We start from the raw sequence: 17314 nt of genomic DNA, 5'->3' as shown, positions 1-17314 counted from the left end.
TTAGTAGGTACTGGAGCTAATGCTATTTTATAGGCACTTGTTACTGTATTTTCATGCATTTTGAAACTGTTTTATCCTAGTTTAAACAAAAACAAATTTCAAAGTCACTGAAAAAACACTTCATAAACAATGCTGTTAAGTGGTACATTTTCTTGAAAATTAAGGTTTTAAATACTGATTTATTTGGTGGTTATGAACATGGAACTATTTTTATAGCCAAGACACAGTCACAGTGATATTGTAGATGCAGTTACATAGCCCAACATCTTCTCTTGGTGTGTTGTATTTCAGGAAGCCATCCTCATTTGGCTTAGGTCAATGAGTCTGGGAAGATGAGTGTGCATCAGAATGCCTGAGAGCCAAGAAAATAGATTGCAGAAAATAGATTCTTGGTTCACAGAAATTCTGATTAGGTGGTTTTAATAGGTACCCAGGAATTTACATTTTTAGTAAACTCAGGAGGTGATTTGTCATAGTACTAATTGTTAAGTCTTCAGTTCATAAAGAAAATGTAGTGATGAAAATTTCAATTAAGGCTAGTTGCAACAAAAATGACTTCAACATTTTGTGGATTACATTTTACAGAAAATCTAAGGTACTATTTACAGTATCATTGATAGTTCGTGTCCATTTATAACTTCAACATTACAAAGGAACATTAAGAGTGTAAATGACAATACTGGCCTCAAAGTCTTCTTGAAACTAGTAAGAGACTCACTTGGACTGTATTAGGGGTACCTAAACCGATTTTTCAGCAAACGGCTTAGACATAGAGGAGAAATTTGAAGTCCTGAACAGAAGTCCTGTTTGATATGAGTATAGTTAGCTCTCCTTTGTCCTCTCCCTCCCTCCCCCCCTCTCCCAGCTCCTCTCCTCTCTTTCCCTTACATTCCTACTGCCTTTTTCTCCACTCTGCTTGCCTCTCTCTGGTGTTTACTGCTAGCACCACAGTCATTTCTACAACACTGACGGGAGTCAGCAAACAAAAAGGAAGCCTTATTTGTATTGGTTTAGAAATGTCATAAATAACATTAAGGGGTGATGGGCAAAAGGAAGAGAAAGGAACTAACATTTAGCAGCGCTATTGAGTACCTGGTGCTTAGTATGTACTTGCCTTCTCCCACTCCATGTAACTTTTTAGTTAAGTCTAAATGGTGTCCAACAATGAGGCTTCATTATATTAGCATATTAGGATAATTAATGAGATCCTGAAGATGATGCTTGACCCAGAAAACCTATTTCAAAGTTCAAAAGATGCTAAATGTCTGTATTATCGTTCTGGTAGAAAAAAGAGGGAAACATAAAATTTGAATGGGATGACTGAATAATATATTTTCCCTCTTCTATTCTAAAGTAGTTGTAAAAAAAAATATGCTAGAAGACTGGTGTTTACAAAGAAGTGTTACTGTCTTGACACTAAGGTGGAGTTCTTGCCAGTCCCACTCGTAACAGTGAGCTGGAATCTTAGGAGTCGCTCACATCTTCCCTACTCAAAAAGATCTGTGTCCCCAGAATTTTACTGCATCAATGAACTACAAGTTTTTATTACATCTAGGCAAGTCTAAATTCAGTCATTTTCAGGCATCTGTGACTTGCTCATAAACACCCAGACTAAATGAGCATTGACAATTGATGAGCTACTAACAAGTTTGCAGCCTTGATTAAAGCCTGAAATCTACTCCCTTTTATCGTGAACACAAGGGTGAAATTTAATGGGAGCTTACTAAGTAGAAAGTGAATCTTTAGCCCCACAGTCACCCTCCCCAGTATGTAGTGGACAGGGCCTGGAACACACCGAAACAAGGCAAACTTCTTCCCACGATCCTGCCATTTCTACAGCAAACCTGCTGCAGAACTTTGGTTTCATGGCTTTTGGACCTGGGGTGCTGTCAAGATTGTGGTAGTTTTAGGTAAGTGAAACCTGCAAACTGACAGCACACTGGAAATAAGCACCCAGATATCTGGTGATGAAGGAATGGTGTCAGCCATGCTTCCGTGGTGTGTGTGTAGCGTCAGTATGAAGTGAGGATGCTGGTTAGCAGCAAGTGTTCACCTTGATGTGGAAGGGAAATGGAGGGCGTACTCTTAGGTCTCCGTCTGAGGAGGAGGAGCAAGACCCAAAGGTATGGCCATTTGCATTTTATACTCCGAACAGAGTGCTGGCTCTGGGGGATTTGTTGAGAGGTTATCCTTGTCTCCAGATGAGAGTGACGCCAGCTGGGACACATAATTCAAACTAGGTTCTCCAGCTGGGGTTTCTCCCAAAGAGCTCATGTAGTTTTTTTCTAGTGCCTTTAGTAACGGTTCAGGTGCAGTCAATAGTTCCAGCTGATTTGGTGGGGCTCTAGGGGATACTGGGACATGGTTACAAGAACTGGAGTTAAAAGCTGCCTGATTATAGGTGAAGTTCTCAAAACAGACACACGGTCCAGGTCCTGAGGAGTTTTCTGCTGGGAGGAGGTAAAGGTAGGCAGGCGTAGAAGGTCCAGTATCTGTGAGTGACTTCTTCATGCCTAAGAACTGTGCTTTACTCTCTTCTGACTTGTGTATAACTTCAATAGCATCTGGAATGCAGTCGTTGACATTCATTATTGTTACATGAGGATTCTTCTGGAATAGAGACAGAAAACATAAGTTTAGTCTGTGTGTGTGTGTGTGTGTGTGTTTTATTAGAGTATCTAAAATATGTGAAGTTCATTAAAAGCCTCAGTTTTCCTGTTTCATGCTGGTCACAATTTGAGTGCAGGTAGTTTTAAAAACAAAGGGTTCCTTCTGCCATAACAGAGGAGTTGGACTTCTGCTTCCATGAATGCACGGCTGTGGGAGAAGTCATGGCTCTTGTTCTGTCCTCCCCTGGCGGTCTCAGAAAGATGGTTAGTACAGCCCAACCCCAGAGGAGGCGTTAGTAGGTACATGGCATGCAGGCGATTTCCTGGCACTTACCTTGGATTTTATCAATGACAGGACACTGCTCTTGTTAGGATCTGGAATGTCAGGATAGCATTTCTCCTTCATCCTAGAAAAAGTGAAAATTAGACTGGATTTGGCAATATAGTGGAATATTTAGAATCAAGAACAATGGAGTCAAACTCCTGGCACCTAGTTCTTGCTCTGTCATCTACTACCCTCTTGAGCCAGCTACTTATCCCTCCCCCCATGCCTGAATTTTCTCATCAGCTCAATTAATTCTGGTGGTGGTTTGAAGTTTAGGTGAGTGACTAGGTCTAAAACACCTGGCACCGTGCCAAGCGTGCAGCTGAAATGCCAGCATTAGTTACTGCTATTAAACAAGTTTTGCAGTCTTTTCAGGTGGTTACATTTCCTTTGTGTATTGACCTCAAAAGCAATGTTGTTCAATAAATCATATTCTCATCTAAGCTTCCTTTGCCCTTTATTGCACTTTGTTCATATTATTTAGTGTGATTTTTATCTTACCCCTTTTGAGATTTTTCTTTGTCTTTCTTTTCAAATATAATTTTCCTGACATACTTACCACTGGCTTTCCAAGGAGCATATGATGATGATCACCACAACCCCAAAAATCATGAGGAATATGTATATGAGCAGTATATGAGCTGGAAAAGGAAAAAAAGAGGTCTTTTAATGACATTTTTAATTTAAAGTCTACCAGTGGATTATTCAGTTGGGTTGGTAAATACCCTCTTTTATGAATGCAGTTGCCCAGAGAGGGCTCGGAGGCTGACAGTCATTCACATGTTAACACATTTCTGTTCAATATATTAATCTGCCTTCTTGTCTTCCCCATCCCCAGCACCTGGCTGCCCTGGAAGGGAGAGGGTTTGATTTGGGGGTAAAGGGGCGGTAATATTGTTGGAGTTTTGTAAGGGAGGGAAGATCTGGGGTAGATGGGGTAGATGCCCAGGGCCAGTGGAGGACTCTGCAGAGAAAGGCATGGGCTATGTGCACAAGCTAGCCCCTCCGCAGCTGGCACAAAGAGGACCTTGACCTCAGGGCAAGAAGAAACACTCTTCTTGCTCCACCAAAGATCACTTTGCCCTCAAGCTCAGTTACAACACTGCTTTAAAATTGTGGATAAATTATGGATTGATAATGTATTGGAGAACCAGCCTGGGAAACTAATCATAGCAATTTTCAAAGTGTAGATCACTTCTATTAACACATGCAGTACATCCTTTTTTCCTGTACACACGTACATAACGGTGATAAAGAGATTGGCAAGAGGAAATGTCCAAGCTATTCATTCACCAGTCAGACCAGCTGCACACATCTGCTGGAGGTGATGGGGTTCTACGTGCATGGGTGTGATGAAGAGTTTCATCTAGAAACAAGCTTACAGAGAACGAAAGCTAGAGAAGTTAAAAAAAGAAAGATCTAGACCAAGTCCAAGGCAACTGCATGTGAAATTTGTTCGTTTCCCTGGAACTTCTAGAGGAAGAGTTTTGATTTGGAAAACTCACAATGATCATCCGGAGTGGTGACCTCTGTGAAAGAGGCCAGGGGTCCCTTGCCAACACTTGTGTACGGGGTGACGAGAAACTGATAGGTGGTTTCCGGCTGCAGGTATTTCATGGTGAATGTCTTTTGATCCGGGTTGTTGATTATGTATTTGCAACAGACTGTACCATCTATGGTTTTAAAAAAAGATTTTCAAGGAAAACAATTATTAAGAGTATGGAGCAGCTGGAGGAGTATTGAGGAAAACAAGTACTGAAGGTATGGTACAGTTCTGTGAGAACACCGAGTAATGATCCTTCTGTGGATTCAGGACAGACATCTTGGAAACCATCAAAATGTACTACAATTTTATCACACTTTGGGGATACAAAAATTTTCAGGAAAGGATAAAACAAGGAACTAAATACCCCACTAAACAAGGGACGCTGGTGCTCCATGGAGAGTCACAGATCCACAAGACAGATACACAGTGATAATCTGTGCTGGAAGTCTAAGAAAAAGGAGTTAGCAAGCGTCTGAGGGAAAGGTTCATTCAGCAGCTGAAGATACCGCAAGTCCTTCTAAACAATCTCAGGCCACATTGTATTTTAAGTCATTTTCAACACTGGCTCCCACTATCTTGTTGGCCTCCTAAATGTTCAGGACAACATCCTATCAGAAAAGCTTGCAAGCAGAGAATTCAGCTGGCCCTGGTTGGAGATGACAGCCTTTTCAATGATTCCAAATAATGAGATATTTAATGAGAATAATTTTTTTTAAAGTTACTTTCCTGAAAGAATTGCCTTTTCAAATCCTGTGTGGCAGTGTTTCTCCTCAGATTTCAGATAGACATGGTAGCCTTGTATGAAACCAGGTTGGGAGCTGGAGTTGGCGGAATAATTCTGCCAATGCAGAGTGAAGGAGTAGGGTTTCAGGTCAGTCACAAACACCTCAGGGTTTTCAGAAGGAGCTACAAAAGGAAGTAGGGTAAGAAAAGAGTCATGATTTGGAAGTGTCTCAGAGCATTTGTGTAAACTAAATGTGGACCCACCGTTGACTGGAAGTTGGGGGAACATCAGCCAAATTAAAAAGTTTTATCTTTTTTTTTTCCCCCTGGGGGATTTATGCCTTGGTAGTATGTGAAAACTGAGGAGGAGTGGAGCAATCTTGTTCAAATTTTACTTGGTGCCCAGAGACACACAGTACAAGGTCACACAGCAAAACAGTACGAAGACTTTCTTAGGCTTAATTCTGGTCCTGAATTCTACAGGTTTCTGAGAGGACCAGACCAGAGAACAGAAGAACTGAAATGGGGAGGGAGGAAGAGAGGAGGACAAGGAAGAGTTCTGGTCAGAGGTAAGAATCAGGGAGGATGTGAAGAACTCTAGTTCCCATGTGATAGCAATGCAGTTACCCAAAGGTCACTGGGAAAACATGGGGCATTTATCCAGAAGGTTGGCCTGAGCCTGTTCCACCATATATTATTGTGTGATCTGGTTTGTGCACAACCACACACACCCACAACTCACACCTCAGGCATGTTCCCAGACAGCTTCACAGAATGAAGAAGCCCTCAGAGCTGAGTTGATCAGTGCAAAGCAAACTCTAGCAGCTTGCTTTCAGCAGGTGTGAGATGCTGGAGGCTAGAGAAGGTGAGTAAGCAACCTGTGGGAGGCTCAGAATGGCCCTAGGCCACTGCTGGTGGAATCCTGGTCGCATTTCTGAGAGGTGATTTCACACTACCTATCAAAGTCTTAAAAGTGATAAATGAAAGAATATTAAAAATAATCCAGACCTTTGGATTCAACTATTCTACTTCTGGAGTTTCATTTAAAAGCCATTATCATGAGGTAGAGACAAAGATTGAGCTATAAAGATGCTGATTCCCAAAGGGCATAAGAGATCGGACAAGCAGTAAAAAGAGTTTAAGCACTGAGGACTGCTAGACACCTAGAGGTGAATTTTACAGCTTATTAAAGCTGACAAGCAAATATCCAATTAATATTTGATGGACAAGTATGAGGCACTTTGCCATCATAAAAATGATTATTTAGTGCCATGAGTCAAAAAGCTTTTTACAAACTGCAGAGTCCATTTTCATGCAAAACTATATATACACGTGTTTTTATGTATACATACCTGGATAGACATAAAATATTAATTGGATATTTGGTTTTGGGTGGTGAAATTAACAATGATTTTGTCTTCCTTTTCTACACATTGTATATTCTTCAGTGAGAATGTGTTGTATTTGTATGATTAAAAAGTAATTTTAAAAAACTATTAGAATGGAGCACTGAAATTGTTACACCCAAAGTTAGAAGTCTTTGAACAAGTCTGCACATGATACATTAAATGCTTCAACTTACCCAGTTCCTGGGAGTATGCAGCTTTTTTCTCTAACAAGTAAGCAGGCTTTTTTGTAGAAACTCCATAAATTTTAAAGTTGTATCGGATCCCTGGTCTAAAAGCATCTAAAGAAAAAAATCAACAGATTTTCATTAACAGTGAAATTCTCTTTGTTTCTAGAAAGGAATTATGTCTCCTTCATAATTTCCTCAGGCATTTTGCACCACTGGCCGCTGTGACTATCCCCTGTTGACACAGAAGACACTCGGGTGCATGGGCGCTGGGCACACAGCCTGGTCGCGGACTCCTGGAGTATGGGAGGCCATGGAGAGTGCCCGCCTGAGCGTAGAGGCCAGGGGTGTAGGGTGGTGTCACTCAGGATGGTCACGAAAGGCCGAGTGGCTACATAGGAGCAAGACCGCAAGAGAACGCCAGAGAGCCCAGAGAAAGTGAAGATTCATGGGGGGTGGGAAGGCTCAGCTGCCTGCCAGCCTGCCTGCCTCCCAGTACCCCCCACCCCCCCACCCACCTCAACACACCCCCAACACACACACAGCCCCGTCTGCCCCTGCCTCCTTGCAGCCAGCCTCTGCCTGGCTTGCCTGTGCACCTGGTTTCCCTCAGGCACTAAGGCCTGAACAATCCACTGAGGACTCTGAGACTGTCCTTTCGTCATTCTTCCTCACTTGACAATGAACCTGCCCTGTGTCTCCTTGTGCACGGAGGGGTTTCTGCACTTAGCTCCAGTCTTCCCTAGGGGTGTTCCACTGTCTCCAAAGAAACCTACAGAGACCGTCTTGCAGGTCGTCCTCTTAAAGAAGAGCTCTCCAACATACCCTTGTCCACGTGCAGGGTTTGACAGGAAGCAGAAAACCATTTTAAACTCTACTCCCACTCTAACAACATGCTTTCCCTCTGCCTTGAAAGCCAAGTGTCTCAAAGGCTTTGCTTTTTCTTAGCCCTTTCTTCTCACCTATATCTGCAATCTGTCATGGTGTCCAGCAGATGGCGCCACTAACACCTCTTCACACCAGAAACCTAGGCTCCTTTGATTTTGCTAAACTGAATGAGCTTGAAATTACAAAGGCAATGTGAAGGTGAAAGAGTTCAAGTGCTATCCCAATGACATTGGAGATTTGATCTTAACGCCCATCATCTCTATGCGCTAAATGCTCCCCAAATCTATATACTTCCTTGCTTTTGTAAAAGCTCTCTGGACAACAGTTAGAATGGCCCTTTGCCATTCTTTGAGATGACTCATTTAGAGGAAAAATCTCAGCAATCGTGAAAACTGCCGTTAGGCTGAAGTCCAGCTATTCTCGTAAAAGAAATTTTTAAGATGATATTTTAGGTCACATTATTGTAAAATGTGAACTCTTAGCACCCAAATTCTATCTGTAAGTTCAAAATGATTAGGTTAGCACAAAGAAACTATGGGACAGCCCAGAAGTCCTGGATGGATTACTGTCAGGTGAATAAAGCAGGTTGGTAATAGGGAAGCTTCTTCTTACCTGAGCTGATGACTGTGTGTGTAGTGTTAGGGGCTACATTTTTCCACTGGGGATCACAGTCCAGGAGCCAGAGACATTCAAACCATTCCACGACATAGCCCACCACATCTCCAAACTGGGGTTTCCAAGACAAAGAGATTCCATCCTCTGTGCCATTAACTCTCTCTTCTTCTACATCTTATACATGGTACAGAAATAACAATACTTAATATTTAATTGTGTATTTTAAAGAAACATCTAAAAAAGAACTTGGGGACCTCCCTGGCGGCTCAAGGGGCTAAGTCTCAGCACTATGAGGCTATCCGCAGCCACTGCAGCACAAGTTCGAGCCCCAGCCAGGGAGCTGACCCACATGGCATGGCAGACCTCTCCAGTCTCCCCACTGCTCCCCTCAGCAGTGTATTTCACTTTACCTGCCTGTTCTGCTCCCCACTCTGTCTCTGGTGAATCCTCTCACCCCCACACATCTGGCCTACACCCCAGTTCTTATATGCATAAATAAATCTTTATATAAATAAATAAATCTGTACCAAAAAATGAGAACTGGAATGTGGAGTATTGTATGGTGAATCGAGTCAATCAGGCATTTTCCTGCTTTCCTCCTGTTAGTTTCTATGGCCGGCACCTGTGGCCTCGCCTTCCTCCTGGGTTGCATGGATGTCCAGGATCCACACGAGGGAATGTGAAGCTCCGACGTGCAGACAAGGGGCGCGCGCACCGTGATTCTGAACACCTGGGCCCAGCGAGCACAGGGTGCGCATGTGTAAGTGTGGGCACCTGTGCTGAGGGGCGAGTGGTACCAGGATGGCGTCACTCTGCAGTGAGGCTACAGGACCACCCAAGACTGGCAGGAGGATGCCAGGAGATGCCGTGTGGGAAAGCGGCTCTGTCCACTCATTCGGCCCTGAAGGCCTCTAAGTACCTACTGAGGGCTCCACAATTCTCTTTCCGCCTGGAAGAGCTGACAGTGAGCCAACCGGCCTGGGAGGTTGCCCAGGTATCTGACAGGTAAGGGCCCTCACACTTTACTGAGACAGGGTTGGGGTGGGATCTGTTTTCATCGGTGTTTGCCAGTCTTTCACTTCGCAGTAAATACTTGAGTAGACCTCCCTTCAGGGGCCCTCAGCAGACCGGAGTCCCAAAACTACTTCAGCACCTAAACAAGGCTTCACCATCTACCAGCAGGTACAGCCTCTCAGGCTTATGTTCATAGGACCCTGAAGATTTTGTTTTTAAAACTTTTGCAAAGCCCACCATATTTATTAACCATCTCTTTAACGCACAAAGTTGCTTGCTGACTGTTGACCTACAACTGTGTGTGCTACTTGACCTGCTTTCAAAAATACCTGTGAACTGGATGAATAATTCAGCTTAGTTCCTCCACATAATGTGGGCTACCCCTGGACTCCATGGGACATGTGAGATGTTAAAAAAGCCAGGACAGAAAGAAAAAGCAATCCAGGCACGCGGTACATCAGATTACTCATGGACATGGCTGCTACCTGTGGCCACTGTCACCACTTCATCCTATTTTCTGTATCAGGGTAGTTTTCCTAGAGTCCGATAGAAGGAAAGAGCCCAGATGGCCTCACGGGGCTACCCATTACATTGATTTCAAGCAGAATAAGCTCAGGCTTTGAGGGATGAGAATTTCTCTTCTAGCCCAAGGCTGACTTCACAGGCTGGCCAGGGGCTGGGCCTGAGGGCAGCAGTGTGGAGAACTAGTCTATGGGATAGACTCACACTAAAACTTTACTCACTGCTTAGCTGCAATTCCAGTTTAACTGGGCAGCCTGTATTTTATCTGGAATCCTAATTACAACTGATATGAAAACACAGAGCTATTCAACTTTCTGGGGCACCAAGTTATTATTCAGTTGGGAACAGCCAGCTGAGTAAAGGATTCCTGAAGAAGGTCTCTGAATCTTTCCTACATGGTCGGCCTGGTCTTCCCCATCAAAGAAACATATCTTTCACATTGAAGCAGTCAATTTTCTGCCTCCCTTATCCAGCTATCATCTGAACTTTCACCCTGAACTTAGAGTCATAATGTGTATTAAGCTGCTTCTGTGAAATGGCAAATATGTTCTGAGGAATGGAGGGAAAGAGATGGGGAATCCTTTCAGCCGTTTACATGCCAATATAAATTAGCCTAATCAGACTATTTCATGGCACTGGTTATTTGCAAAGGTGGATTACGTAAGGAAGACAGGATAGAAAATCACAGGAAATACTTTGGATATGAGTGCAGGGGCCAGGGAAAGGGCTTATGCTAATAATCCAGAGGCAGAGAAGCCCCAAAACAGGCAATAGTGTTTAGCAGTGTCTGAACTGGGTTTCAGGTGAGGTGGGCTTTTACCTATCACCTCTCCCAGGTGAATTCAGGTGAATAGAAAGCCTATTTTTCCTTCTCTGTCCCTAATGAAGATACAATGCACCTGTACATTTCTTCCTCTAATATAGTTCTTAAGAAGTAAGGTTATAGGCTGCCATAATCTTAATTTCTCTTTTACTTGACATATTGGGTCCTTTTGAAACACCCTTCTATCTAGCCTACTTACTCCAAATTTATAGCTTAACTCGAATTATAGGAGTAATACAATCTACTTTCACTTCATAAGCAGTGAAAATTTTAATAGCAATAACAGAAGCAAGTCTGAAAACCTTAATAGCAGTAACAGAAGCAAGATATTATTGTAAGGCTCATTACGGACCTCCTGCTGCCTGTTGTATTGTGTCCAAGTGTGAGCTGACTCAGTGTGTTACAGTGGGGGACAGGGGTTACTATATCCAACCTCTTTGACAGCTTTCCAAGGAGGAAATTAATATTACTGTTGATTTTACACAGAAGGTCATTTCCACCTTGTTTGCAAAGGGATTAGCCAGATATCACTTCAGTCTACAGCCCAGCAAAGCACCTCATGAAAGATGAAGCCCAGAGTCCTGCGATCTCTGCAAATGTGAAAGGGCTTATTAGAGGTAGCAAAGGCTGGCAAATATGTTGCTATGTAATAAACGCAACTTTTATTTCATAAGCCCAGCAAATTTACATCACTGCTAGCTCTTAGTAAGGACGTTTTGTTGGGCCTGCTTTTACTCGAGAACACAGGAGACAATTCCACGAGGTGCTGGGCAGTCATTGCTGAGCTCTGGCTGCACTCTCACTGCATCCTCCACTGAGGGGCCTGAGGAAGAATGAACTGCAGTGCCTGGCAGCTAGATATTTTGTCACCCTAAGTTACATCTTTAACGTTTATCCATCTACTTCATAACATCAGCAACATTTTCCTTGAGAATAAAAACAAAACAAAATAGGACTTACTGTTTTCAGGATCTCCAGAAATGACAATGATGGAAGCAGGAGACACACCCACGCTGTTATTAGCTGTGACGTGGAATCGGTAAGTACACAGATCCAGGATTAATGTTTTGTTACTGGCCGGAGCAGGAATGGAGACGGGTGGTAGCTGATATAATTTGTCTAGATTTTCTATAATTATATTATAGAATAGAATCTTCCCATTGGCATGCAATAATTTTGAGAAAGGCTAGGAAAAAATTGATCAGGTTTCAGAATGTGTTTTCCTCAGAAAGGGAATTTTATGATTACTTTTTCTCTCTTCTGTTTCTGCCTTTAATACACACACACACACACACACACACACACACCTGTAGGAGCAAATTAAAACAGTTTAATACAGAAAATAACCCTTCAAACCAGGCCTGAAATCCCAGGAAACTAAACTAACGGAAGTTGAGCAGGGAATGGGTTTGTTTGGACATGAGCTTCTCAAGAGCAGAATGCATTCAGAGAAGACAGGCCAAGTCAGGAATCTAGAGGAGGGGACTCTTCAGCCTGGTTTAAGAAAGACTCAGTGGCACAAGAGCAGAAGATGTGAGGAAAATAGCACCTGGGCAGGCCCTGGCAGGCTGGTCCAAGCTGACTCCCCTTCTGGCTCCCATGTTCACACAGTTGTGGAGAGCCCATGACCCCTTCCAGACCACCCTCTAGGCTGCAGAGAATTCCCTGCACAGAGTCACAAACCCATTTCCCGGACCTGGCTCACGGGTCTCCCCTCCCAAGCACAGACAGCATGCCTGGAGGACGTCCCCAGATCTGTGAGTGGGGGTGGCTGTCTGCTTGGGTGCTAACAGAAGCTGGCCAGCAAACCAGTGTGTCCTCAGGCATGTCTCACAGTCCTCAGGGGTGAGCCAAATGGAGGTGGGGAGGAGAGTGGGTGGGTTTGGCCTGGGGCAGCAACCTAGCACCATCATTGTATGAAACACTAAGAGACAGAGAATTCTGAATACAAACCTGGCCTCACAGGGTGCACGAAGGCATGTTAGTTGAGGTGAAAGGACCACATATAATTTGTGAGACAGCTTTTGGCTTGATTCATATCTTTTCAACTTATCTATGATGGGTATAATGGGTATACAATAGTCCTAACTTCTAAACATGGTATGTACTTCTCTCCACTTATACTCAGACCCTTGGCCCTGCAAATGTTAGAGGGGGAGGCCAGGGCAGAAGTTACTGAGATGCAGGTCCGAACAGTCACATGCGCCACTGTGCTATGGGCTCTTGAGGGGAGTTTAGTCCCAGCACCAGGGATGTGGGTGTGATCTGGGGCCTCCACCAGCAGGCAAAACATTCTGCTGGACTCATGTGAGGACAGGCCCGACCAGAAGATTTGCTCCAAGACCCATTTCATAGTTTCAGATATAGTGCCAAGCAAATCTGTGCCTCTCACCTTCCAGAATAAAGTCACCTCCTGCTGGCCTGGGTTTGACTTCACCCTTCTCCAGACATCAGGAGCCTCCGAGGGTGCTGATGTTAACCAAAAAAAAAATTTGGGTTATGATATGTACCGAGGGCAATACACTCAACACTGCTCTGTTTTGGCCAAGAAAGTCCCGATGGCCTGTCCTTCCTGAGACTTGTTTCTCACATGTTCCCTCTCTGGGATGTCTCCCCACACTGTCCATGCCTCCCTAGAAGCACAGAGTAGGTGCTTTACAAAAGGTCTGTTGCAAACTGAAGGTCTTTATGAACTAAAGGCTTAGTCTTCTGGAAGCCAACAACAATTTCGGAATAATTCATCAGAAGGCTAGTTAGCTAAATTTCCCTTTTCTTTAACTTCTAAGAGTAGACTGTGGCTACTTCTTCAGCCCATTTCAAAGGTTGCAAGAGCAGCCCACCACAAAGGGAGAGCCTGAGGGCCTGGCAAATTCATGTCCAGGTTCACAACCTTGTACCAGCTGCCCACTCACAGCACCACCACTATGCTCTCTCGACTCTGTTCTGTTCTGGAAGATTTTGCCTCCTTGTTCTTGACAGTAAACTTGGGGGGGGGGGCAAGTATTTGTGACTTGATTCAAGCCATTACTATGCAAGAATTGTTTTGGAACATAACACTAAGAATGCAGCCCTCTTTTTATAAAAATGGTTTCTTTCATCTGTGGAATACAAATCACTCCAACATTGACATAGGCAAAATATAGTAAGGAATGTGTCTTCAACTCAGTGAAAGAACTGGATGGTGACCGGAGGGAACTGGTGGGAGGGAGCATGGGGAGGAGTGGAAGGCAGCCAGGCACTGCCACAGGAGGCTTGGAGGAGGATGAGAGGAGCATGGGCCCGTATGGAAGAGCGAAATGTTTCTCCAGAGCTACATGTATCTATTCAGTAACTGAAATTCAAGTAAACCCTTTTTTCTTTGAATCACTGACACTCTGCACTTAATGGTGACCCTACAGTTTAAAGCTGATCTACTACAGTAGAATTTAGCTTTCTAAATAAGCTACTGGAGATGTCAAGAGGAAGTAAACACTGAAATACTCAGGTCCAGCACGGGACTCCAAGTTCACTGGAAAGTCTCCAGCCAGGCTGGGACTCAGTGTGCAGGAAGCAAATGCCAAGCACAGCCAGTGGCTGGGTATCCAGAGCCACAAAATTCTGACCATGGGGTCACTGAACCCTGCTCGTTATAATACACTGAAGTCTGATACTGTCCACATACATATGGATTATTCTGCATTAAACATTTTTTTCAGAGGCAAAGATCTCTAGACCTCATTTCAGTGGTGAACTTAATGCACTAGATACAGATGTCGATTTTTCATGATGCAAACCTGAAATTTACATAATGTCATGCAATGTTACTTCAAAAGAATTGATTATTCACCATCACTAGCTTCATCTCATTTTCTTGTTACCATCCCAAGCAAAGTTAAGCTTATTTTACTGTAAGCTCAAAGAAACACAACGTATCAAAACCTTGATCCTTTAGCCATTTTCCTCTTGCACTTAATTATAATTATAATGGTTGTGATAATTAGGATGGGATAAGCAAATGAAACACCCCCAACCAAAGTGGTATTTAAAAAGTAAAAATTTGTTAACAAAACACAACCGAGGACATTACTATCCATGTTGTTAGCAGCAGCAGCAGGAACTCTTGAGCTGTCCACACTCCTAGGAAAAATTGCAGGGTCAGCCAAGAACACCAGGCAAGAGAAGAGCTGGAGACCAGTCTATGTGTGTCTCTTGATCAATAGCCCTGAGATATCCAACTAGTCCCACCAGGGAGGCAGAAGAACCTGGCCAGTCTAGAAACACACTTAGCAAGAAGGAGGAAAATCAAAGCACAAAATCCCCCCTTTGGTAGTAAAACAGCCACGACTTGCAATGCAGTTACACCACCACCAAGAGCTGGAACACACAGACCCCAGTCTGCTGGGGAGGTTGGGGAAGCTCCATCCCTCGCTGGCTAGACCAGTTGTTCACCTTCTGTGTGCCTTGATGTACTCATCTACAAGCACCGATGATACTATCTACTGCATGCTGGGAAGACTAAAACAGTGAGTCTTTGAGCGAAGCCTGGTACCAACCACTCACTCTGTGTTTACTTATCACTGCTGTCATGTTTCTGGCATTCATTCATTAACACTGCAAACTAGGCAGGTCTCTCCAACCAGTGGCCCCAAGTTGCCTCACCTTCATGCCAATCAAGGATAAGACTTTTGTCTTGACTCGCAAGGAGACGAAAGCAGAGCTGGACCGTTTAACTGCTGAGGCCTTACCGGAGCTCTGAGACAGTTATTTAGGAAAGACCCTTTGTTCAGCTGATATTGAAGTATAACCACAGGGAGCACTGTGGAGAATGCTCACTCTTAGCTGCTAGAACAAAACCTGAGACTGCTTGGTATGAGATCAATGTTTTCCTGGCCACAAATTCTACAATCTGCTTCCCATTGTGAGTTAAAATTCTGTACTTATTTGCCCAGCTCCAGGTCCTCTATGAATCCAACAATAGCTTCAGCTTGGGAACCATGTTGACTAAATCACCACTCAAAGAAACACTAAACTGTACACTGATGGCAAGTGTTTGAAGTGTCTGTCACCCTAGTCACTGTTCGTGGGTATTTAGCTCAGTTATTTTTTTTAAAGATGGCATTGAGCCTCTGTTGTGATATTTTCCCCTTAGTGTTTGGTACAACTTCAAATGCCCAGGGAAGACAACCCAACAGCCATGAGTCTGTTTAAGTCCTTAGATGAAGTGTCAGGGAGCTGAACATACCAGCTTCAAGTGTGGTGAAGTTTTGACTAACCGACTTGCTCCATTTCCAGAAGTGGTTGGCATCAGCACAGTATACTCGGACCATGTACTCTGTGTTGGGATCCAGGCCACGTAGAAGGTATTTGCCATTGACCTTGACAGAAACATTGTGCCACTTGATAAAAAAAAAAAAAAAAGAAAGAAAGAAAAGAAAAGAAATGGAAAAAGGAAGACAGAAGTATTGGTGAGCAGGCAAATCACAATATGACAAATGTTACTTGGGAAAAGGCTAGATCCTCTTTGGGAAAATAAAATGTATAAGGTCTTCTCCCCAGTTGCCAAATGCCTATGATTAATTTCAAGAATTTCAAAATTTCAGTTTCAAAAACTGGTGAACCACACCATTTGAATCCATATGAAAATAAGAGCTTACAGAGATGTTATTCAAAAGTTGTCTCCATTCAGGACAAGGGACTTTTAAAAATAGAAAACAAGGGGCCTCCCTGATGGTGCAGCAGGTTAAAGCACAGCACTAAGGAGCTAAAGCCACTTCAGCACGAGTTTGACCCCTGCCCCAGAGGTGACCACATGGCGCGGCAGACCTCTCCTGGCCCGCCCGCTGCTCCCATCAGCAGTGTACTCTGTCAATCTGCCTGCTCTGGTCCCCACTCTGTCTCTGGTGAAGCCTTTCACCACCCCTGCACCTCTGGCCTGTACCCTGATATGCATAAATAAATAAATCTTTTAAAAAAATAGAAAATGAATCAATGTTCTTACTCGTATCACTGCTCCTTTGTCACAGAGTTCAACCTGACACAAAAGTGTGGAATAATTCCCCATGGAGTGAACCTTCCAGGTCACGGTGGATTCTGTCCCATTGTTGTTTTTAATGGATAAATCAAAGGGAGACTTTGGATGAACTGTCAAAACAAATACACAGAAAAGGGAAACAAAAGTGAAAGAAAAAATTAAACCACCTTGGTAACAGGCAAGTCAATTCTTCATTGATTTATTCAACATGTACTTCTTGCTGCTGTTCAAGAAAATGGCAGACAACCAGTTTGGAGTCAAGATGCAGTAAGCTAGTTGCAGCCCTTCTCGCAGACTTTTTTTTAATTTTTACATCATTTTGTACATTTTTTTTTCCCATCTTGATTGTAATCCCCACAGGTTTCCCATCACCAAGTCACCCATGTGCCATCACCATAATCCCATGTCGCAGACTATTTTTAATAGAAACGGAACAAAATACAAAACAAAACTATGTGAAACTCTTAAAAATCAGAGGTAGATAATAGAGGGGAGTCAAAACTGGAGAAGCAGCCCCTAGAGAGACTATGACAAAACCCACAGATACCCCCAAGTAATGTGCATAGGGGCACAGGCACAACTCAACATTTTTAGACAAGAAAACTCCAGAGGTTCCTCAAACTGCTAAACATGGAGCTTCCCTACGACCCAGCAATCCCACTCCTA

General features: G+C 43.5%; 1 protein-coding gene across 1 annotated transcript in view; it reads right to left on the bottom strand.

The window, feature by feature from the left end:
* Window positions 1-863: 863 nt before the first annotated feature.
* The window catches only part of OSMR (oncostatin M receptor), a 41212-nt gene continuing 24761 nt past the window's right edge, over window positions 864-17314 (bottom strand). Inside the window, exons 8-18 of the mRNA XM_012721891.1 lie at window positions 16616-16758; window positions 15860-16013; window positions 13031-13107; window positions 11599-11824; window positions 8277-8453; window positions 6786-6890; window positions 5207-5386; window positions 4440-4607; window positions 3494-3575; window positions 2944-3016; window positions 864-2610 (exon numbers count right to left, since the gene is read on the bottom strand). Coding sequence (XP_012577345.1) covers window positions 2086-2610; window positions 2944-3016; window positions 3494-3575; window positions 4440-4607; window positions 5207-5386; window positions 6786-6890; window positions 8277-8453; window positions 11599-11824; window positions 13031-13107; window positions 15860-16013; window positions 16616-16758 — 1910 coding nt within the window. The 3' untranslated portion in view covers window positions 864-2085. The remainder of the gene's footprint in view (window positions 2611-2943; window positions 3017-3493; window positions 3576-4439; window positions 4608-5206; window positions 5387-6785; window positions 6891-8276; window positions 8454-11598; window positions 11825-13030; window positions 13108-15859; window positions 16014-16615; window positions 16759-17314) is intronic.

This window comes from Condylura cristata, unplaced genomic scaffold, assembly GCF_000260355.1.
Source record: "Condylura cristata isolate star-nosed mole 26May11 unplaced genomic scaffold, ConCri1.0 scaffold00007, whole genome shotgun sequence".
Taxonomy (NCBI): Eukaryota; Metazoa; Chordata; class Mammalia; order Eulipotyphla; family Talpidae; genus Condylura; species Condylura cristata.
Note: the sequence above shows the minus strand (reverse complement) of the source record. Positions and strands in the feature narration are given on the sequence as shown.